The sequence below is a fragment of the Talpa occidentalis genome, unplaced genomic scaffold (genome assembly GCF_014898055.3).
Source record: "Talpa occidentalis isolate TD23 unplaced genomic scaffold, MPIMG_talOcc4v2.1 talOcc4.14, whole genome shotgun sequence".
Lineage (NCBI taxonomy): Eukaryota > Metazoa > Chordata > Mammalia > Eulipotyphla > Talpidae > Talpa > Talpa occidentalis.
Window position 1 is genome coordinate 41,770,415 of NW_023601433.1, and position 24,957 is coordinate 41,795,371.

Here is a 24,957-nt window from a genome sequence, read left to right on the forward strand (position 1 = left end):
ATGTGATAGAGTCTTTCATTTAAGTGTACAATTCAGCTGCATTAAGTCCACTCCCACTGTTGTACCATCATCTCCAGACCCCTTTTCATCTTGCAAGACTGAAACCCTACTCCTACTAAACAACAGCTCCCCATTATACTTCCTCCCATCCCTGGCAATCTCCATTGCACTTTCTATGTATAAATCTGACTCCTCTGGATCCCTCATATATGTGGAATCATACAGCATTTGTTCCCCTAGTTACACTTAGCATAATGTCCTCAAGTTTCATCCATGATCCAACATGAGTTTTCGAATTTCCTTCCCTTTTAGTGCTAATTGTATTCCATTGTATGCAGAGATGGCATCTTTTTATCCACTTACCCATCACTGGGTCCTTTGGTTGCTTCAATTCTTTGACTATTGTAAAGAATGCTGCTGTGAACATGGTGTGAAAATATTTGTTTGTGTTCCTGCTTTCAGCACTTTTGGGTATATCTACCCAGAAGTGGAATTACTGGATCATAAGATAATTCTGTTTGATTGTTTTTTGGGGGGGGGAAACTTCATACCATTTTCCACAGCAGCTACACCATTTTACATTCCCACCTATGGTGTGCAAGGGCTGTATTTTCTCCATATACTTATCAGGACTTATTTTCTGTTTTTTTGTGGGGTTTTTTTTGGGGGGTGGGGGGTGGTGATCATCCTGATGGGTGGGAGATTTATTGTTTTTATAAATGAGAAAACTGAGAATCATTACATTATCAGTGACAGATATTAGTGCTTGAGTCTGACTCAAGTATGTTTATTAACTTGCCTTCTCATTGCACTCATTTATTATTTATAGTTTCATTCCAAAAACTTTCATATAGACTTGATATTGATGTTTTTGTTACTAAGTTTCAATCCCCTACCAGGGGCAGTTAGTTGACTCCCGACTCAATGCAGAAACCATACATCAGAGGCCACTCATGCAAGAACATCGAGTGCTTCAACCAGTGCTCCTAAATCTGCAGCAGAGAGCCCACTGGTGAGCATAGGGAACACTAGAAGGTTTCTGTAGTAACGTGAGTGGTGTACATACACATATGTTTGACCAGAAAGATAAGCAGGCCCCTTAATTGACTGGGATATAAGAATCTGGTGAGTTTGACAGCTGTGGAATTTTGGAATGCTATCTTAGCACTGAAATCCAATGCCTTCAATTAATGATTGATTTAGTGTGCTGATTTAACTTGAAGGGTAACAGATCCTGCTGTCATGGTATTGTCCTTGCTCCAGAGTGAAACTTTATCTAGGGTATTCATTGGAAGGTCTGAAATAATGGAGAGCAAAGACTTGCAGAGAAGAGATTGTCCAATTGTTTAGCTAACTTGCTGGTAACTTTGGACATGTGGTAGAATTCAATCTGAGATTCACTTTCTTTGTAACGTACCATTGGGGAGGGGACATAGTTCTACTCACCTCTGATCATAAGAGTTCCCCAATATTTCCCCAAACAGCCCAGCAGTCTTGAATGACTGAATTGGTTCAGGCAGATTTGAAACAACATGTGTGTGTATGAGCAAAAGGCCTCCCAGGGCCACGCAGATGGTGATGGGTACCAGGCAGGGGTGGGAGCCCCTTATTTCTCTAGTGGAAGTATAGACCTCGTTAGTCTTTAAGTAGTCCTACTTCAATCCATAAGTCAACTGAATTTTAATGAAGCATGGAGATACCCAAACCTATTGCTTCTGATCTATAACCTTTGGCTAGTTCCATCCTTGGTGCCTGAGCTCTTCGTGGTGGGAGAGCTTACATCACTTCACAAGGCACAGCTGGCCATGCTTTCTGTAATCTGATGCTATTGTAGAAAACTCATAGCAGGAATTTAGAAAACCTAAATAAGGGACCAGGAAAAAGACTAATTATAATAAAGAAAAATTCAAAATCAACAAGCAACTATAAACCAGAGACACACTATGGGTAGGGGGGGCGGTGAGGAAAGGAGGGATTAGGGTCAAAATAAGGGGGGTGGAAATTGTATGGGAAGAATAACCAAAATGAAAATGCATACACTGTACAAAAATGAAAAATGATGTAAGAATTATATAAAATAAAATATACTAAAAAAAAAAAGAAAGAAAACCTCCACACATGATAGGTGATCATGTGTGGACTTGCTTTAGTTCTGTGGTTAATCCTTGTTTTGGCAAATTAGCACCATGGAATGGGGTATATTCCTAGTCAGACTATGTATTTTTCTGAATCACTAGCATGTGCCTCAAAATATTTATGCATAGAGATGCTAGGCAGTAGATACAAAATTGCATTCGGCAGATCACTTCATGTATTATTTTGACCTAGAATGTGCAGTAGAAGAGAGTGAAGGATGGGTCTTTGTAATTCAGAATATGTAAGCTATACATCCTCATTACTATAATGAGAGATGACATCTAAAACAAGGCTTGTGGGATACACACAACAGTTTAACACCGCAGGATAATTTGGAGATTTCCACTTGAATCACAGAACTCAGGTGCCTGGCAGAATGGCTTCCATGTATTTCTCAATTAAGAGTCTGTAAATACAGTTTTGGCTAATCTCTCATTGAATAATTTTGAGAACACACGAGATATTTAACAAATCAATCAAAAGACTTTCCTCAATGAAGCTGGCCCTTACAAAAGGGCCAAATTGGAGAAGTTCATGTTGAAACAAGGTAGTAAGTAGCCAGTCTGAAAAAAGTGAAAAAGGAAGCAGTAGGGCCTCCCTGGTGGCACAAGGGGTTAAGATGTAACCTATGAAGCTATCTGCAGCCTCCTCTGCAGCATAAGTTCAAACCCCGGCCAGAGAGCTCCCACATGGCACAGCAGACCTCTCCTGTCTCTCCCGCTGCTCCCCTCAGCAGTGTGTTTCAGTCGATCTGCCTGTTCTGTTCCCCACTCTGTCTCTGGTCAATCCTCTCACCACCCACACCTCTGGCCTTTACCCCAGTTCTTAGATGCATAAATAAATACATCTTTGAAAAAAAAAAAAAAACGAAGTAGTAAATGACAATAATCCAGGAGTTTCTTATTGGGTTAGAGAATGATTTATGTGAAAGGCAATCTCTCCCTAGAGCAGGGGTCGACCAGATATTGAATAATAGGAATGGAAATCATTAAGGATCTATTGTGCTATTTTATGAGCGACAATTATCACCAATTCTTTCTTTACACTAAAGAAAGGATTAAAATCCTAGCCGCAGTTTACATAAGGGAGGATTAAAATTTGACATTAGGAAGAATTTCCTAATGGAGAAATTGTTAGGGTCTTGCTCTACAGGAAGGTGTGGTCCAGCTTCCATAGTACATGTAGACCTGCATGGAGGTACAGGTTGTGCTCAGTCAGGGACCATTCCCTCCCTCACCCCACAGGCCCCAGATCCTATTTACCAGTGGTCCTCCAGGTAGGGCATGACGATCAGGCACTCTCCAAATCACCTAAGAAATTGTTTTAAAACCCAGTGCTTCCCTTTCCATAAACCTTTCCGGGTGACTGGGTGGGAGGACTGGAGTTTGGAAAATATCCCTGGTGATTCTCTTCTTCCCCTTTGATTGGAAGCTGTTGCTCTGTGCTGTTGCGCTTTGGCAGTTGTGTCTCAGCCTGGGAGCCCTGCAGTCTGTACAGTGTGTCCAGACATCTGTGCTGGGAGTGTCCTCTGAGGGTTGTACAGAGACAGTGGAAGCCAGAATAATCTCTTTCTCCCATGTGGTGGGAGCCACAGCTGGAGGATGGAGCTGTGAGGTCCACGCTTGCTCAATACCCCTCCCTTCGGCCCACTTCTAGCTCCAGGTCACAGAAGGAGCTGCTTTGGGAGTGATTTATTCTGTAACTTCCCAGCTGTGCTCACTCAGTCCCCTTGTTGGAGGGCTTCACAGCAGCATACATTGCAGTATAATTTTTAAAAATCTGACTGCCATTTGTTTAGAGGTTTTGTCTTGATATAAGTCAAACTAGGGGGTTGATGTAGCAAAATTATTTCCTGGATAATGTCCAATTAGCATTTGTCTCAAGAACGAAGAGACACCAGTATAGACATCTCGGGTAGACATGTGACATTTTAGTCTCTCAGGTGTGAAAGAGCTTGAGGGGTGTGGGTGTTGAGGGAGAAGGAAGGGGAATTGTATAGTCTTTCTTAGCCATTACTGAAGTTTTTCTCACATACTTCTCAGAGTTGTAGAAATGTACAGTTGTAGAACTGTATATTCTCTGAGCAAGAGGTTTGTATAGGTAGGGACTTTGTGATTGTATTCATTTCAGTCATTAGCGGACAGGTGTATCGAGGCTAATGACTGGTCACTCAGTTTCTCGTAAGGGTCAACCAGCCTTACTGTAACAGTAGCTAGAGACTGGCTCCTGATGCCCAGTGGCCACCTGAGTGCCATGTTCCTAGAACCGGCTAAATCTATTCCCGTGGCTGGTATTGAAAGGTGAATCCTTAGAAAATATAATAATAGCTGCCTTTCTTGAGCATGCTAGGTGTTGCCTGTGTTCATTTTCTGTTTTCTTAGAAGAACCCCTCAAAATGAGTGTTATGCTTACTTACCAATGAAAAACCGAGGCCAAGTGGTTAGATAACTTGCCCCAAAATCACAGAAGCTGGTGAGTAGAGGAGATGGGATTTGAAGCTAGCTACGTTCACTTCCAAAGCATCTGCTTTTTGCTCCACACATCCCATGTGATGGCTGTAGTATTCTCACATGAAAAGACACCTCCCACTGTGAGTTCATTTACAGTCTTAGGAGTTCATGGCTTTGCTTTTATTTCATTAAACTTCAGTTAAGGGCCTCCCCAGTGGCACAGCAGGTTGAACACAGTGCTGTGAAGCTGTCCACATGCAGCCTCTGAATCGCCGGTTCATTTCCCGCTGGCCAGGGAGCACCCACATGGTGCGGCAGACCTCTCCTGTTTTGCCCGCTGCTCCCCTCAGCAGTGCTTTCGGTCTGTCCACCTGTTCTGCTCCCCGCTCTTTCTCTGGTGAATCCTCTCACCCTCCTGCACCTCTGACCTGTACCCCAGCTCTTGTATAAATAAATAAATAAATATTTTAAAAATAAATAAACTTCAGTTGACATTCAAAACTTTAAATATTTGAACTCAAACTGTAATTGGAGAAAGGTACTATTTTTGAACAGGTATTGAAATATGCTCTGCAGGTTTAGGAATCTTTAGGGACACTTGTCTACACTTCTTTCTAGTATGAATTTGCCAATGTGATGTTAGTGCACCTCACTTAGCAACTAAGTCCAGGGGAGGCGAGGGATGCACCCAGTCACTTAAGAGAAATAAACTTTTTTTTTTTTTTTTTTTTTGCTTTGGGATCAAGTTATGTGTGGAAAAAAGAAGCCAACTTAATGGCATTTTTATAATATAGAAACATTTGTTTCAAAATTGATCTACTCACAGACAAAAATGCTCTATTTTTCTTATTTTATCACTTAATATGTTTTATTAAGTGATGTTTGGAGAGGTTTAAAAAGAGTGCTTTTTTTAAACTGTGTTGTAGATATTGATGAATGTTCAGAACAACCTTCAGTGTGTGGGAGCCACGCCATCTGCAATAACCACCCAGGAACATTCCGCTGCGAGTGTGTGGAGGGCTATCAGTTTTCAGAGGAGGGAACATGTGTGGGTAAGTTTTGACAGTCATTTTTCAGAAGTTATTCACATAGTGTATGTTAGCACCTGCATAACAGATACTGCCCCAGGTAATTACACTGGCTGTGATGGAAGGTGCCTGGTTTTGGAGTTGGACAGATCATTTACCAAGATGAATCAGACTTCGTTCCTTCCCACCAACTACCTGGAGAGTCATGGGTACCAGGAATAAGCAAATCTATTCCCTACACTAATAATGCCATCACCTCGGGGCCTCCCCAGTGGCGCAGCGGGTTGAGCACAGCACTGTGAAGCTGTCTGCAGCCTCTGCAGCACAGGTTCGATTCCCAGCCGGCCAGGGAGATTCCCACATGGCGGGACAGACCTCTCCTGTCTCGCCCGCTGCTCCCCTTAGCAGTGCTTTTGGCCTCACTGCCTGTTCTGCTCCCCACTCTGTCTCTGGTGAATCTTCTCACGTTCCCGCGCCTCTGGCCTGTACCCCAGCTGTTGTATAAATAAAAAATAAATCTTTAAAAAAATAATAATAATAATGCCATCACCTCACCAGTTACCTTTTATATTATATCCCCTTCTTATCAAACTCCCTTTAATTCCTTTCAGTGTTCTTTTAGAAACTATTAAAACAATGAGACGTGTTTCTTCTTATAATTAGTAGCCTTGGGATTCTCGTGCATGGATCACATTATAGGCACCTGTGTCATTATCTGCCTTCGGTTGAATTCTTCCTGATTTACATGTAAAATTTCGTTGTGCACCATTCCGTTCATGGATTTCAATTTTACGAGTCATACGTGGTTGCATAACTTCTTAGCTTTATCAAAGTAAGTGAAATGAGGGTCTTCATTGGGCCAACTATACTTGTGGTGGTGGTGGTGGTGATGGTGATGATGGCCCAACCCCAAACAGGCAGATTGTTGAAATTATTCCACTTTTTCCTATTGCTGCACTTGGACCTGTTGGTGCCAAGAGTTTTAATTTCAAAAATTCTTGGAGATTTCCAGGTCTGGAGGGCAACTTGCCAAATGGGTCAGCTGAACCCAACATGTCTTCCTAATTGAAAATAGATTCTTCTTTGCATCAATGAACCATGGCCTTGCTTCTTTCTTTCTGTTTACTAACCCTAACATGCTTTCAGTTTATTTTATCTTGAATCTCAGATGAGGCTGCCGGAATCCCAGGGTGAGTGGTGTCTTGAGGGCGGGAGGGAACAGGCAGTTCTCATATTTTGAGCATGACCCAAACATCTGTGAATTTAGAGAAGCCAGTTCCTTTTGCAGAGTTGAAATTTCAGCTCTGTTAAAGTTACTTCTAGCTTTGTTTTTTCAATAGAGAATAACAATTTCTGTGCAGTTGGCCTGACTTCCTTCTCTGCTTTTTGAGGTGAAGGAAATGCAAATGTTTATTTTTAATGGCAGCACCATTTGCATTTCAGCTCAAATTTGGATGGTGGAACCTTTACTCAGTGGGACAGATTTGTGTGATGGATACAACCATTCCTGGTATCCCACTTCCTGGAAGGGCAGGTGGTATGCGAGACAGGTGGTGTGCAAATGTCTACACCTAGATATTTGATTTTCAAGAAGACACTTAACCTCATTGAACCTCAGTTCCTTATGTGTAAAATGAAGGGATTAGATGGATCATGGATTAACTGTGTCCCGTGGGGCCCTTGGAGATAACACAGCTGCTGCTAAGGAGTTTACAAAGGTGCATGTGTAGACTTTGTCCCCTGCCTCTAACCTCTAGTCTTTCATTTTCTACATATCAAATTTTGTGAAGAATTTTGTTTGAATAGTGAATCCAACTGCTCAGAAACCAGTGTGAAGATCATTAAGAATCAGCTTCCTGATTCATCCTTTTAATCGACTCCTTTGAGACTCACTGTGTGGGATGATGGCTTGCTGGGTAAAACCAAGTCTGCCTAAGCCCATTTAAATGACTAACTTGGGGCCTCCCTGGTGATGCAAGGGGTTAAGCGTCAGCACTATGAAGCAGTCTGCAGCCACTGCAGCATGAGTTCGATCCCCAGCCAGGGAGCAACCCATATGGGACAGCAGACTTCTCCTGCCTTACCTACTGCTCTCCTCAGCAGTGTATTTCAGTCAGTCTGCCTATTCTGCCCCCCACTCTCTCTGGTGAATCCTCTCACCCCCACACCTTTGGCCTGCACCCCAGCTCTTGTATTCATAAATAAATAAATATTAAAAATAAATAAATAAATAACCAACTCTGGAAAATTTAGTGGTCAGTTTCACCTCTCTCAGAATTCCCTATTAAAGCAGTACCCTGATTTTGAAGCCTGGTTTGGGAAGGTTTCTCTGAGTCAGAGCTAGGAAGGATAAGAAAAGAATCTTGACAGGTGAGGAGACCAACTCTGTGTTCTGCCCACCATGAGGCTGGGACCCACATGGCACATGGAGGCTGGCCAGAGGCAGTTGTCTTCTCACAAGGATTGGATTCATTATAGGAAAGGCTGCTTTATGGACTTCCATAAATGGGATTTTCTGGAAATTGGTGAATTCTCTTTTCCAAGCTTTCAGGTAATCGGAATGTGTAAAGTATATTTATAAGGAAGAAGATGGGCCTTATCTTTCCCTAAATCACCTTTCTGTAAAGACATTCCCTCCATCATAGGGTGGACATGCCCTATGATACTGGCCAGGTGTGGGAAGCTTGGGGAAGTTGGAGGTCCCATTGATTACTCACACTGTCACCTTTTTTGGCATGCCCTTGGCAGACTGGAATAAGGCCAGTTTTAGGCAAAAGGCTAAGTGTCCTATTTTCCTTCCCTTGCCTGCCATATTGTTAGAAAAAAATTATTTTAAAGCATTTGTTGTTGTTATCTTAGTCTCAGAACGTAAAGAAACTTGAGGCCGTGTGAAACCACACTCCTTGGAGCTCTTCACACTCTACCCTTCTTCTTTGCTCAGTTTCTCCTTCCCTCACATTTCTCCCTACCCACCACCCCCATTGCATCATTTCCGGCCCCAGCCAGCCTACAAGTGAATCTCAGGGCCCGCCTCCCTGATCTGCTCATTTCAGGTGAGGGCATAGTCCTTTTCCAAGGTTCTCTTCAGGAATGAAGGAACTGGAAAAGGGAAACCCCAACTTAGAATTTAATTGTAAAATTATTTTTGAATTCCCATCAGAGCCCAAAATGTTCTCTTCCATTCCATCCTGAGGGATAGGGTCAGAGCTGTCAGGAAATTGTCACTCTGCAAGGCTAGGAGCCTTTAATGAAAATGAAATCAGTTACCCAGTATCTCCTTGCGGTGTTAGGATCCCTCCAGGCTGCTAGGGCAGCAACTTCTCTTTTGTAAGGATGGGTCAGTGGCTGTCCTGGTTTTAAATGACTCTTCTTGGAATGAGCACAATCGGTAAGACACTTAGAAATTCTATTTGTACAAGAATTGGAGAAAATCTATGCAGGCTATGGTGAGCAGAGTGGCCACTGTGAACTGTAGGAAATATTTGCCTTTTAGTTGACGTGAAACATGTGCTGAACAATGCTTTGTTTAGTTTAGAAATAAAAAAGAGTAAGCTGCCTGGAGTTGTAAAGCTGACTTTTAAAACCTCTATAAAAAGAAAGTTTCTTTAGCATGAAAAATGGCCTTACATACAGGGAAAGCTGGCTTTGGGGACCCTGATGTGGAGAGTGGCCTGAGACACTAGGGTGAAACTGAAATTGCAGCCAGGCTGGGTGACCAGCTGTGGAGTCAGTCTATTTAGAACAGTCAGAGGCAGAATCCAGGTGGGAAGAAACAGGAGGATAGCCAGGGGGACAAGGAGCGGAAACCTAGAAAGATACCAGGAGGTCTGGGGTCCAAGCATAGTGCACCCCGGCCCCCACCACATACAGTGTGGAGGGAGCTTGGCTGGGCGCTGGAATGCTCAGGGGACTCTCTTCCAAACACTGGGCACCCACTTTCTCTTTAAAGCTGTTGCGGACCAGCGCCCCATCAACTACTGCACAAGTGGACTCCATGACTGTGACATACCCCAGCGTGCCCAGTGTATCTACACCGGAGGCTCCTCCTACACCTGCTCCTGTTTGCCGGGCTTCTCTGGGGATGGCCGAGCCTGCCGCGGTGCGTAGTTGCTCTGAAGTTTCTTTCTGTTTAACCTGAAAAAATTCCCCTGTTAATTAGTTACCCCTGAATTTAAGAGAAAAGCATTCTCTCAACTCTGTTGGGGGAATAGGCTGTATTTCTTATCTCTCTAGTAATTTGAACATTGCATTTTCTTTGGGGGACTAGTCTTAACTGGGAGAAACACTTGGTTCCCCATACTATTATTTTATTCTATGTGACTTGCTCATTTAGGTGACAATTAGACCCCTATTATCTGCAGGAGCTGGGAGATTATTTGCCTTTCATTAAACGACAATCTTTGCTTACATGGCGCTTACTATGGAGCGTTTGATTAAGAGATACAGATATATATATATATATATATATATATATATATATATATATAAAATCATCACTTGGTCTGCACTATATATATCTATATCAGATATAGATATATATAGTCATCAACATATATAATGTTCTGCTTCAAAAAAAAGTGAGGTCCCTTATTGAATAAAGACTGCAAGGGCAGAGAGTAACTCACTCCACAGAATTCTTGCAGACCTGAGATCAACCAGAGTTACTCTTAAAGATAACTTTAGTAAGATAACTGTGAACATAGCACCCCAGTCCCTTGATTTACAAAATTACTTAACATCATATCATAGGGTATTTTTGAAAGGTCCAAGCTTTTTGAAGATAAATTATAATTTCTGAGATTTTTTTTTCTCCATTGTTGAACATATGGATTTTCTCTTGTCACTGCAAAGCAGTTAATAATCAGACTCCAAATTCTCAGACATATTCAAAGCCTCAGTTATTGCAAGAAGGATCATTTTATAATGCAAAAGAATTCTCTGTTTTCTTTTTGCAAGCTTAATTGTTCATGAACACATCATCAAAGTGAAATATAGCTGTAATGCACTAGATAGAAATCAGGAAGTCAGGGGGTTGGTAATTAATGTTTAGTGAGTTCTCAGTCACTCTTCCAAGATCAGAAACAGGGTCCCACATCGAGCAAGTAGTTTAAATTACTCTCTAAACTGTGAAGTCCAGCAGTAACCTCACTGTCCCGGGGTGTGCTGGCTATTTTGCAGATGTGGATGAATGCCAGTCAAGCCGATGTCACCCCGATGCTGTCTGCTACAATACCCCAGGCTCCTTCACGTGCCAGTGCAAACCTGGTTATCAGGGAGATGGCTTCCATTGTGTGCCTGGAGGTAAGATGTCTGGGGCACATTTGGAGTTGGTAGGCCATTGTGAGTGCTAAGTGCATGGCCTTGGGATGGGGGGCTGGTGGGCGGGGGAATGGGAGGCTCTGTAGAGTGCCCGAGGGGTTGATGATGTGGGAGGTCAGAATGTGAGCTGCAGGAGAGAGCCCTGCAGGCTGTGCACTAGTCCCGGGGTGCCACACACAAACATAACTCAACTCAACTGGTCCGTGCTTGTCCGAGTACTCCAGAGAGACAGAACTAACTGGACACACACACACACACACACACACACACACACACATGCACACACACAAAGATATAAAGAATTGGTTGCTCATACAGTTATAAAGGTGAGTCTGTATTCTCCAGAAAAGCAGAACTAGTAGGATGTGCATGTGTGTGTATAGAGATGTATGTGTAAATACATATGTACGTATGCATGCATGTGTATATATACATATGTGTGTAGATACATATATATGAGATTTATTATAAGGAATTGGCTCACACAATTATCAAGGCTGACAAGTCCTACATTCTCCACTTAACACATAGGAGACCCAGGAGAGTCAATGGAAAGAAAAAATCTCAGATGAGGAAGGAAGGATTCTCTCTTACTGGGGGAAGGGTCACCTTTTTGTTGTATTCTGAACTTCCACTGATTGGATGAGCCTCACTCCCATTAAGAAAGGCAATCTGCTTTAATCAGTATATGGAGTTAAGGTTAGTTTCATCTAAAATTCCCTCACACAGGGCCTCCCTGGTGGCGCAAGGGGTTAGGCACTGCACTGTGAAGCTGTCCGCAGCCTCTGCAGCACAGGTTTGATCCCCAGCCAGGGAGATACCCACATGGCACAACAGACCTCTCTTGTCTCTCCCGCTGCTTCCCTCAGCAGTGTTTTCAGTCAATCTGCCTGTTCTGCTCCCCACTCTGTCTCTGGTGAATTCTCTCACCCTCCTGCACCTTTGGCCTGTACCCCGGTTCTTGTATGCATAAATAAATAAATCTTTAAAAAAATAAAAATAAAATTCCCTCACAGAAACATCCAGAATAATATTTGACCAAGTATCTGTGGCCCCATCAAGCTGACACATAAAATTAACCATCACACATTCCTAGAAATCATGTGTAATAGAGTAGGTAATAGAGCTAGGGTGGGTATGGGGAGAGAGGGGTGAAAGGACAAGAATTAGAGGAATGTGCAGGCTGATGACTGCACTAATTGTCCAGATTGCTATTATACAAGCACTGACTTAGTAGCATATTGTTAGATCATAAGGTTAATAACAGTTCTAAATCAATACCTGAAATTAGTTTGGGTACTTATTAAGTACTCAAAAAATGCTGTTGAATGAATGAGTATAACTGGCTGCCATTTGTGTGGAAGCTACTAGAGCTATCTTTACCTACACTATCTCATGTTGTGTATGTAACTATCTTTTTACATAGAAGGTGCTAAAACTTAAAAAGATAAAGATACAAAGTCCTATAGGTACTAGAACTGCAACTCAAACCAAGGACTGTCTGATAGACTCCAACCTGGATTCAGCCCTTTAAAACACCAGTCATGAGATTAAGAGAGTTTGACATCTAGGACTGGAGTTAGCCTGTTAATGCTACTTATTTTTAATTACTGGTGTCATTGTTGGCCACTATATATATTTATGCCACCATAAATATTTCAGTAAGAAGTAAGAGGAGGGTTTCCCTGGTGGCGCAAGGGGTTAGCACAGTGCTGTGAAGCTGTCCACAGCCTCTGAAGCGTGAGTTCTATTCCCAGCCTGCCAGGGAGCTGCCCACATGGCACAGCAGGCCTCTTCTGTCTCTCCTGCTCCTCCCCTCAGCATTGTATTTCAGTCAATCTGCCTGTTCTGTTCCCTGCACTGTCTCTGGTGAATCCTCTCATCCCCTGCACCTCTGGCCTGTACCCCAGTTCTTGTATGCATAGATGAATAAATCTTAAAAAAAAAAAAAAGAGGTAAGAGGAAATTTGCATTCCACCACTTTTTAAAGCAATTAATAACTGTTTCAATGTTCCCTTCACTGGCCTGTGAGTGCCTTGTGGAGAAGGGCCACATGCATTTTATCATTGTGTCCCCAGTATCCAGAGGAGTATGTGGCCCATAGTAGGGCCCACAGCTACTTGTATTATTGAGGAAATAGATTTATGAATGAACGGGTTTTTACTCCTACCCACCATATATAAAAATATTTATCTACACTCTCAGCAGGACTGCATATGCCCAGTTTTTAGGATAGTTATCCATCTAAATGGAGAAAAAATAACAGATTAAGGTTTTGATATATGATACTCTGTTTTCTTGTGCTTAGAACAGGGGTTAGCAAACTACATCTCACAGGCCAAATCTGGCCCACCACCCATTTTTGTAGGTCAAGTTTTATTGGAACACAATGGCACTCCCTAGGTTAAGGTTCACAGTCTATAGTTTATATAGCTGCTTTCATTCCACAAAGGCAGAGGTCAGTAGTTGTAGCAGAGACTCTCAAGCTCGCAAAACGTAAAATATATACCTCCTGGCCTGTGACAGAAAAAGTTTGCCCACCCCCAGCCTAGATGAATCCAGCCTGGTCCAACATTTTGTTGCTGAATTCATGGGTAAGTCCTGTAGTGCTGCCCATAGATTTGAATAAGCAAATAATAATAATAAAAAAAAAAGTTCATGGTAATTTGAGTTAAGATATTCAGCAGCTATTAAAAATGACTGCTTATTATTTTGCGTCTCACTTCATATCTCTAGTTCAAAAAGAAGCAACGTTTCATTTTTGGTGGTTTTTTCTTAACCTGACTCCTTGACCCCTCTGTAAGACTCTGTTGACTAAACAGAAACAAATTCAGACCTGTAGGCTGAGTTATGAAGATGAGACAAGGATAAAACCAGTAAGAGTTATGTAGTTAATCCTGTTCCCTTAAGAAATTCAACATGTAGTTATATGCCCCAGAGAAAGTGTGCACTAGAATTATATAAGATTGCTCACTGAGCATTATTTGTAACAAAAAATTCTGAAGGACCATCCATAGGAGGAAAATTTCTGAAGGACCATCTGTACAAATGGACAGGTGTATTTTGTACAATTCATACAGTGGAGTAATACACAGTTAAAATGAGTGAACTAGAGTTAATGAATGAATCTCAAAAACGTGCTGAGTAGGGCCTTCCCTAGTGGCTCAGGTGGTTGAGCGCCGCTCTGTGAAGCTGTCTGTGGCCTCTGCAGCGCCGGTTTGATCCCAGCCGTCCAGCGAGGGTCCCACATGGTGCAGCAGACCTCTTCTGTAGCACCCGCTGCTCCCCTCAGCAGTGTATTTCGTCAGTCTGCCTGTTCTGTTCCCTGCTGTCTCTGGTGAATCCTCTCACCCTCCTGTGCATCTGGCCTGTACCCCCACTCTTTTGTAAATAAATAAATAAATCTTAAAAAAAAAATGCTGAGCAAAAAAAAAAAAAGTTACAGCAGGATATTTGCAGGCTGCTGCCATTTAAAATATAACCGTATATAAAAATTAGCCTACATATTTGCATACATATGTAAGAAAATTATAAATGCATGCATGGGAATGAGAAACAAAAACTTCAGCATAAAGATTACCTCTGGGGTGGCAGAGAGGGTGTGGGTGCTGGGGAGGACCACACAAGGGCTGCATTGTATTTCTATTATCTTCTTTATCAGCTGGATAAACTATAAAATAGGAACACAGTTTTTCATCATATTTTTTTAAATTTTGTATGACTAAACTACCTAGCAGCAAGGGGCCCTAGAAATTCTTTAATTCGTGTCCTTTGTTTTATAAATAAAGATCATGAGACTTGGGTCATTTCTTACTTTTAGAATAAGGTTTCTTGAACTCTTCCTATAAAGGAATTTTCTGTAGCAACTTTTCTCAAAATTGAGTAAGACCCTTTTTAAAAGAAAAACATTTGTAAAGCCTTCAGTGTTGGTTTAGGTTATTTTTATTATAGATAAATCTAGGTATCACCTTTTCTAACACTAAAAGCAAAACACATTCACAAATTAAATACAAACAAAATTAGAAACAATGCATTTCTGGGGCCTCTCTGGTGGCGCAAGGGGTTAAGATGCAACCTATGAAGTTATCAGCAGCCACTGCAGCAGGACTTCGATCCCCAACCAGGGAGCAACCCACATGGCGCAGCAGACCTTTTCTGTCTCACCCGCTGCTCCCTTCAGCAGTGTATTTCAGTCAGTCGCCTGTTCTGTTCCCTGTTCTGTGTCTTGTCAATCCTCTCACTGCACCCCCCCACACCTCTGGCCTGTACCCCAGTCCTTGTGTACATAAAAGAAAAGAAACAATGCATTTCCACTCAACCTTAATTTTATGTACCAGATTGTGGTTTGTCTGATATGAAACTGCTATTCTTGCAGTGTCCTCCCTCAACTCAGTGGGCTCCCTGTCCATCTCTATTGGATAATTCCAGACAGCCTGCAGAGAATCTGTGATATTTCTTAACTAAAAGACAAACAAGAATGAAATCCTCCCTTGACCCTGTTCGCCTTTCTCACCGACATCTCATTTTCTTCCTCCCTTTTATAGTTTTACTCATAAGGGTTATCTGGCTTTGCGCCTTCTATGTTCTCTTCTCCATCTTTTTCTCCCCCCCTTACCTTTTTATTGTAAAATAAAACAGATACAAGAAGTCATTGAGAACAAATGTATGATGCAAGGAATCATTCTAAGGTGAACCCCTCTGTAACTATGACCCAAGTCAAAAGGTAGAACTTTAACAGAGCAAACTCCCTACCCCTGCCAGTCCAGGTGCTTTGTTCCAGTTACAACAACCTCCTACCTTTTCCCAAAAGTAATCACCAACTTGACTTTTATAATATCAAATTGCATTTCTTTATAGTTTATCACACGTGCATTCCTAGACACTGTCGGTTCAGCTTTGCTCACTTGTGTGCCTATAAGTCCTTCTTTCATTCATTCTTTCCCTTGCAGCTTTTCTATTGAAGAACCTAAGACTTTTGACCTGTTGAGTTTTCCCTTGGTCTTTGGAGATACTGCAATCATGTGGCTTAGGTTTTGAACAGGAGTTAGGGGGGAATAAAAGTGAAGAGAAGGTGGTCACTTTCCCTGCAGTGCCCAGTGACCACCACCTCCATGCCTTGCAGATGGCATATGGTCTCATTTCCAAATCCACTTAGTCACTGCCAAACCTTGTGACTGCTCCATCCCTTTTTATTCTGGAAGTCCTCATTAACCAAACCCCAGGGAGTATCAGGTTACCTGCCCTCACCAAATCCTGAATTTCTGGACTTCCTATCCTTCCTACACTCAAGCCTGAAAACCTCCAGCCTTAAGTCAGTCAACCCTATACACAGGCCTCTGTCCCAATCCCTCAGCTCTTCAGATTAGGGACACCTTGGTGTCAGGTAAACCCTTGACTGAGGAGGATTGGGCAGAGCCCCTCTCTGCTCCAGGAGTAGCTTGTGCAGACTGTTATTTTGACAGGCCCATTATCTCTCAGGGCCATCCTACTTAGCTCTGATCTCTACCACAGGCCAGGCACCTGACTCCTGCAGATTTCAGTAAATGTTGGTGACATAATGCATAAATGACTTGAGGAACTGTGGGTTCCTGGTCTTAGAAATATAACAAATAAGGTGATTTTTAAAAGCTTACGCTAGTCCAGAAGAGGATGGATGCAGGGAGGTGTTCCAGGAGACAGGCACAAGCAAAATTCTAAGGTGCTGTTTCGCACAATGAGAGGATGTGGGCCGGTGAGAAGGCACAGGGACGGGAAGTGAGTTCTCTCTTTTCTGCTGTTTTGTGACCTTTCTGCTTTCCCTTCCCTTATCCCTTTCTGGTTGCTAGTTCATGTCCCCTCCCTAGGCATTCTCCTTCCTCGCCAGTCCTGTATGGATTGGAGCAAATTGTGCAGGAGTCTGTATAAATAGTGCCCCCCAAACTAGTACCTTCACCCCATAAAATAGAGCAGAAGCTACAGGTTATTTGTTTGAATTCACACAAGCAACAAATTTAGTTAGGCAAAGGAATGGAATGCAAATCAAAAGATAAAAAATTGTGCTTCCTTCTTATTTCCCTTTCTAGTTTGTTTTTCTCTCATTCTCTTTGTCTCCAACCTCAAAAAAAGTTACCCTAGGACTTCCTACTGTTCCAGAGAAGTAGCAGATCTTGAATGTTTCCTGCTCAGAGCAGATCAAACTAGATAAGTAAAAAGAAGCTTACCTAAGTTATCATTTTATCAACCAGAAACAAGGTCAGGAAATAGGTCTTTAGACTCTATCCCCTCCATTCCCACCAGGCTTTTAATGGAAAATTCCCCTTGGGGGTTCTCAGCAGGGGGTTCCCACTGCTATTAGGCTGAGAAGTCATCCCAGGAAACCCGGTGACTGTCCTAGCTTCTCATAACACACTTGAAATACAATTTCCTGAGTTACAATTGATGTTTTTCCTTTTTTTTTTTTTTTTTTTTTGGTTCAAGATACTGCACTGAAGAGTTTCACAGCAAATTCTAGATCACACTTGAGATTTCACATGTTGGCTAAACGCCCTGTCAGCAGAAACCCCTGTCAGCTATGTAAATGAAGCAACCCCTACTCCCTGTAACATTTGGTTTGGTTAACATTGTACAGAACACCAGGCCTATTGCCTAATTGGAAAGAGCAGTGTATATGAGTGTTGATGCAAAGAAAATGAGTCCGTGGGCCACAGAGAATTCCCAATTCACAGGGAATATGAGCCTGCATCTATCCCTGTTGATACAACATGTTCAGTGTGTGTGAGCTGTCCTGAGACTGGGCATGTGGGTGCAGAGGCAGGGCACTAGGAAGCCAAAGATCCAGGTTCTAACTTGAACTGATCTACTTACTAGTGGTGTAGGAGAACCCCTCAGCCAATCTGAGCTTCAGTGTCTCATTTGTTATAAAAAGCAGAATTGCGTATTGCACAGGATTACAGGAGCAATTAAATGAAATGTATGGATGAATGGAGACATACTATTTGGGAATCCTTTAAGATATTTAGGAAGTAAACAACTTCTACATTCAAGGAAGAATGAATACTAGTATTTTTATTCTCAACCAGATGGCTTATTTGTATCTTTCTTTGGCTCTTCCTACATCAAATATGTTTTGTTTTATATTAGCCAGGTTCAACAAACACTTTTCTGGCATGCTAACTGCTTATAATAAAGGAAGCAACTACCTTAAACAGGCTAACGTGAGAATTGGCAAATAGGCAAAAGGCACTTTGAACAGTTATGGGCAACACGCGCACTAAAGTCACTGTAAAGTCCTGGTATAGACAGTCACAAATGAACATCTGAGCATTAAATTTGAAATTCCACCTGTACTCATTATTTGTCACTTTCCATTTGTCAGAATAAGACTGAGATTAGTTATCGCTGCTACTGCTGTTCTATTGCTGAGGGGAGTACAACTTATTCAGCTTTGTTGACCCACCTGACATAACGCCAGTGGTAGAATTAGAATCAAGAAATATTTTTGACCAGAAATTCTGTGAAATTGATCATTTATCATCCTACACTTTTATTATACCATGCCTAATTAAATATTATTTAGTAACTCATATTAATATAATAACCAGCATATAAATTTTTTCCAAAATGTCATTGCCCTCCAGCAGGGGTTGGTGACTGTAGTCCCCCCGACCAAATATGGCCCACTGTCTGCTATTATAAATAAAGTTTTATTGGAACACTCATTTATATATTAAGCTTTGTTGCTTTCATGCCACAACCACAGGATGGAGCAGCTGCGACAGAGACCATATGGCCCACAAAGTAGAAAATATTTATTCTTTGTCCCATCACAGGAAGAGTGGGGTAGAACCCTGCCCTGGACCTATACACTCACAATCTTCCAGATATCACCAAAAACACTCTCCAAGCCTTATGGAGAGGATCTCTTCTGTGTATCTGTTGTATCCTGGGATCTGATGTCAACACACTTACTTGCAGGATTATAACCATGTTCCCTTTCCTCCAGACAGTGAACTCCTTGGTGGCTGCCCTGTGTGTCATTCCCAAGGGTATCCCCATTCCAGCCTAGTAGTTGCTTTCTGAGTCAAGGTTAAGGAGATGAATCATATGCTGCCTAATCACAGCCTAGAATCTGCTCAGGAAGACATAAGACAAGGAACAGCCCCTTAGCATCTTCACATCAGTGTGATGAGAGCTACAGCATAGGATAGCCCAAGTGCCCTGGAAGCTCATGGAGGGGCACTGGTCCCAGCCATGGAGGGCCCAGGGCTTCTTGAAGGAAGTATATGCCTGAGCTGGTTTTGAAGGATTAATTGGGATATGAACAGCACGTAAAAGGCCTGGAAGAGAGAAGTAGCGACATGGTTCAGTTTGACTGAAGTGTAACTCCCAGCAGTCAGTGTTGTTCCCACATTGTCAGGGCATTGCTTTGTGTGAAAATACCACAGAGGTGTGTCAATGCTAGTGTGGCCCCCATGATGGCTGGGCTCAATTAACATTGACCTGTACAATAGAATATTATTTAGCCATGAAAAGGAATGAAGTACTATGGACATGCTACAACATGGATGAAACATGATTTATAATAACCAAGAGCTGGAAACAACCTAAATGCCCTTCAACAAGATGATTAGATAAAGATGTAATATGCATACATAATAGAATATTACTCAGCTATAAAAAAAAAAAGATTAAATCCTGCCATTTGTAACAACATGGATGGATCTAGAGGGTATTATGCTAAGTGAAATAAGACAGACAGAGAAAGACAAACTGTATGATTTCACTCAGGGGGGGTTATAGAGAAACCAAATAAATAGCTGAACTAAGTAAAATGAAAATGAATTTTTAGACTGTAAGACCAATTAGCAGTTACCAGAAAAGAAGAAGAGAGGAATGTGGGTAAATTGAGTAAAATGGGTCACCTGTATGGTGAAGGATAGAATTGGACTTTTAGAAGTGAACTTAATGTAATCTATATAGATGCTGATGCTTAATGATGCACAGCTGAGACCTATATAATGTCTTAACACTGCATCCAACGTTACTTCAATAAGAATTTTGTAAAACTAAATTAAAAAAAGAAAGCAGGCAGACACACGAGGTTACATGCTGCCTGTTATATGATTCCATTTATATGAAATGTCCATAAGAGGTAAAGCCAAAGAGACAGATGCATACCGGGGGTTGCCAGGGCTGGTAGAGGGGAAGTGAAGAGCACTGCTTAATAGATATGGGGTTTCCTTTTGGGGAAAATGTGTTGGAATTAGATAGAGGTGCTGGTCACACAGTGTTGTGACTACCAAATGCCACGGAAATACACATTTTAAAAACGGTTCCCTTTTTATGTCAATTTTGCCTCTATTTTTCCAAACTGGGGGAAAAGGGCCTAGGAGAGAAAAGAAAATGTAAATATAATCTTCTTGAAAATTAAATCCATTAAATAATGATGTTTCACATTTTTAAAGATTAATTACAGAAAACCCAGTGACCAACAGCAGCTCTTGTGCTTCCGAGTCAGGTAGGGACTTCCGCAGCCACAGCCACCCAACACCGACTGCCCATACAGCTGACTGTCTCTCCCTTGCTTGTCTCTCTGTAGAAGTGGAGAAAACCCGATGCCAGCATGAGCGAGAACACATCCTTGGGGCGCCAGGAGCGGCAGATCCACAGCGGCCCCTGCGGCCAGGGCTGTTTGTCCCCGAGTGTGACGAGCACGGGCACTATGTGCCCACCCAGTGCCACAGCAGCACTGGCTACTGCTGGTGCGTGGATCGTGATGGCCGCGAGGTGGAGGGCACCAGGACCAGGCCCGGCATGAGGCCCCCCTGTAAGTTGGAGGGCACTGACCTTGGAGACTTGTGCCTAGGACCAGAACTCCCAGCGCTCATGAACAACGCTGTGGGGCCTTTGCTGAGGATGCAGTTGGGGCTTTCACCTGCCCTGCCTGCTGAGCCCTCCATTCATGGAACCCCATTCCCTCCCTCCGTTCCTTTCTCTGCTCTGTACCCATCTTTTTTACCTCCCTTGTCATTCACCCCACTCTGCTCATTCTCTCTTTTCAAAATGCCCTTTGATTGAGGTATTTCTGCTCCTCGTGCTCAGATATAAAATGGGCTTTGTGAGTAACTGTGCAGTTTGTGGTGCTATGAGAGCAATGTGACCTGGTGTGTGTGTGTGTGTGTGTGTGTGTGTGTGTGTGTGTGTGTGTGTGTGCGTGTGCATGCATGCACGCACGCGTTCCTGCATGTGCATTCTGACTGCACACAAGCCTCATTCATTGACATCTGCCTCCCAGGTCTGAGCACAGTGGCTCCCCCAGTTCACCTAGGACCCTCAGTTCCTACTGCCGTGATTCCCCTGCCACCTGGAACCCACTTGCTCTTTGCCCAGACTGGCAAGATAGAGCATCTCCCCTTGGAGGGAAGCACCATGAAGAAGACAGAAGCCAAGACATTGCTCCACGTCCCGGTGAGTGTGGCCTTCTTGCACTCAGTGACAACTTCTGCTTTAGTGTCACAGTGAGACCAGGGACCAGGGCTCGACCCCTGACTCAGGAGCCTCTTCATTCTATGTGACCCGGGTGTCCATCTCTGATGGGGCTACTGTGTTCCTGAGTTGCCCATTTGGCACAAGGGGGACAGAGAACAGAATGTCATTTTGGTATCAGATCCCTTTGGTGGTAAGTTTCATACCTTGTCTGAATGTGTCTGCTGGGTGTGATCTTGTCATGCCTGCTAGAATAGGAAAGAGACTCACCTTTTAGCAGCCCCTCAACCCAAGACCCTCATACCTGCCTGGAGGCAGCAAAAGTTTTGACTTAGAGCTTTTCAAAGCTTCAAAGATGCATTTAGTGAGTTTGGAATTTTTGTCCATTAGATGGAAATTGGACACTTCTGAAAAATAATTGTTTTTTCTGCCATCCCCAACTCTGCCAGAAGCCAAGGGTGAGAGCTGGACTGCACCTTCTCTATCATTTTTACTGTTTCAGTTATCTTTCAAGTGTACAGGTCATGGTATCAAATACATTCAACTCCCTCCTCCCCAGCCCTTGACAACCACCATTCTACTTTCTATTTCTATAATTTTTTTTTTCTATTGTCAACTAAGTGGAGCCAGAAAGTAATTGCTCTTTGGTGACTGACTTCCTTCACTTAGCATGATGTCTTCAGTTTCAGATTTTCTTCCATATTATAGGATGTGTCAGAATTCTCTTCCTTTTTAGACTGCAATATACTCCATCATCTGTACACATCGCATTTTTACTCATTAATTCATCCATCAAGGACTCATGGGTTGCATCTACTTTTGGGCTATTGTGAATAATGCTGCTATGAACACGGGTGCACACCTGTCTAAGTTCCTGCTTTCACTCCTTTTCTATGTAGATCAGATATAGAATTGCTAAATCATATGGTAACTATTTTTAATATTTTGAGAAACCACCGTACTGTTTTCCTTAGTGATTGCACCATTTTACATTCCCACCAACAGCGCACAAGGATTCTAATTTCTCCATATCCTTGCCACCACTTGTTATTTTCTGTCTCATGTCCGTCTTAATGAGTGGCACCTCATTGTGGTTTTGGTTTGCAATTCTCTAATGATTAGTGATGTTAGCATCTTCCTATGTGCTGAAGGACCACTTATATATCTTTTTTGGGAAAATAACATTTCCTGCTAAATACTCATCCATTGTATATTTTTTAATTTAGTTGAGTTGTTATTTAGTTGTAGGGGTTCTTTATATTTTTAGATAGAATACTTATCAGATATATGATTTCTCTCCTTCCGATTGCCTTTTCACTCTGTTGAATGTGTCCTTCTATGCACAAAAGTATTTTATTTTGCTAAATCTCACTTTATCTATAGTTGCTTTTGATGTCATGTCCAAAAACCATTTTCAAATCCAGTGTTATGAAGTTCTCCTTATGTTTTTTTCTAAGAGTTTTATGACTTTAGCTTTTCCATTTTGGTCTCTGATTTTGGGGGGAGGAGGAGTTTATTTTTGTATATAGCAAAAGGTAAAGATCCCTTTTGACCTGACCTCTCGAGTGGAAATGTCTGCTGTTAACCTTGACTTTCCCAGTTAAAAATCCTTGTCCTCCACTTTTATGCACTTTGCATTTACCTATACTTTTTAGTAGCCTTCCCCCATCCCCTGCCAAAAAAAGAAAAGCCTGCTGAGATTTTGATAAAGATGGCATTGAATATAACTTTGTTTAGGGATAACTGATATATTAGTAGTGTTAAATATAATCCATCAAACTAATTTATCTCTTCATCTATTTGAATTTTCTTTAATTTTACTCTACAATGTTTTGTATTCAATGTAGAATCTTGTACTTTTAAGAGTACTCACAAATACTTTGTTTTTACATTTTTATAAGCACTATTGTTTTAAATTTTCTTTTTTGCTGGCTGTAGAAATATAATTTTATATTAACCTTGTAACCTGCAACATTGATAAGTTCAATTATTAGTTATAATAGTTTCATAGGTTCCTCAGGATTTTATATATAATCAGTCATACCATCTTAGTTTAGAGTGGTTTTATCTCTTCCTTTCTATTATTTATGTCTTTTATTTCTTATGCTCTTTAGGTTGGCAAAGATTTCTTAGACAATATACAAAATGAATTAGCCATAAGGGAAAAAATAATAAATTGGACTTAATAAAAATTACAAACTTTTGCTCTTCAAACATATCATTAAGTGAAAAGGCAAGCTAGCTACTGAGAATAAATATACATAAACATACACACATGCACACACATTTATATATGACAAAAGATTTTTCCTGCACTATTAAGTGTCTCATAACTCAATAATAAAAACTTTGAAATGAGCCAATGACTGAAAATACTTCATTAAAAAGATAGCACTGCCAGTAATAAGCACATGATGGATTCCCACCATATTAGTCACCCAGATGCTAGTGGGTGAACCACTCTCAACTCTGTTCTGCACTTCCAGGATAAAGTCATCATTGGACTGGCCTTCGACTGTGTGGATAAGATGGTTTACTGGACTGATATCAGTGAGCCTTCCATTGGGAGAGCCAGCCTGCATGGTGGAGAGCCAAGCACGATCATTCGACAAGGTAGCCAAATAAATGTCTTCATTTTTTTTTTTTCTTTCTTGCAGCCCAAGTGGCTCTTCGGAGAGAGTATCATTGCTTACAAGGTGTGGTGATATGGGAGGGACTGAGTTTCAAACTCCACCCTTTCTAGCCTCCTCTGAAGAGTCCTCCAAAAACGCATTTAATCATGAACGCCTCAGCTGGGATTTTTGCTAGCCCTTGAGGAATAAAATCAAAACTGGGTACTTGTCCGTGCCTTTTTCTCAAAGCTTATGTAGCCAGTCTTAATGAACAATAAAGGCCAATAAAGGCCAAACTCACCATCCAATTTGGATATACATTTCTCCTGCTAGGCCTAGAGTCATTTCTCAGAGTGCTTGCTCTCCTGTATATGTCCATTAGAGTTTTCCCAAAGGCAACAGGCAGATGAATGATAAAGTTGGGAGGGTCATAAACATATTTCCAAATATTATCCCTCATGGTTGAGTCTATTCCGAAGATAGTTTTCAGGTTAAAGAGTTTTCATATCAACCTATAACATCGTGGTGGGGGATGGGTCCTCTTTTCTACCTCACCCCCACTGGCACAGAGGAGCACATCAAATCTGGACAAACTTTTACAGATAGTTCTATTTTTTTTGTTGTTGTATTACTGATGATAAAGTGCATTATGCTTTGGCACAGCTTACTCCTGACTATTTAACTTAAATTCCTTAATTTATGAATGCCGGTGTAAGCCGAGAACTCTATGCATTGCTTCAATGCCTACCTTCCATCAGTGAAGACTGTTTTATGTAGGTATGTTTTAACCAGGTTAAAGACCATTACAATAAAAATCCAAGACCTATAAAAATTCCCCTGTACTGAAAAGTTCAGTTAGTACATGTTGCTAAATCATTGACTCATCAGCTGACTTGAGAATATTTTCACGCGTAAGACATTATCATGCTGATATTTGCTGTGTAAAAT

General features: G+C 41.8%; 1 protein-coding gene across 1 annotated transcript in view; it reads left to right on the forward strand.

The window, feature by feature from the left end:
• NID1 (nidogen 1) overlaps positions 1-24,957 on the forward strand; it is a 72,009-nt gene that overhangs the window by 36,535 nt on the left and 10,517 nt on the right. Inside the window, exons 10-15 of the mRNA XM_037510385.2 lie at positions 5,513-5,638; positions 9,564-9,713; positions 10,793-10,915; positions 20,511-20,738; positions 21,207-21,379; positions 23,884-24,010. Coding sequence (XP_037366282.1) covers positions 5,513-5,638; positions 9,564-9,713; positions 10,793-10,915; positions 20,511-20,738; positions 21,207-21,379; positions 23,884-24,010 — 927 coding nt within the window. The remainder of the gene's footprint in view (positions 1-5,512; positions 5,639-9,563; positions 9,714-10,792; positions 10,916-20,510; positions 20,739-21,206; positions 21,380-23,883; positions 24,011-24,957) is intronic.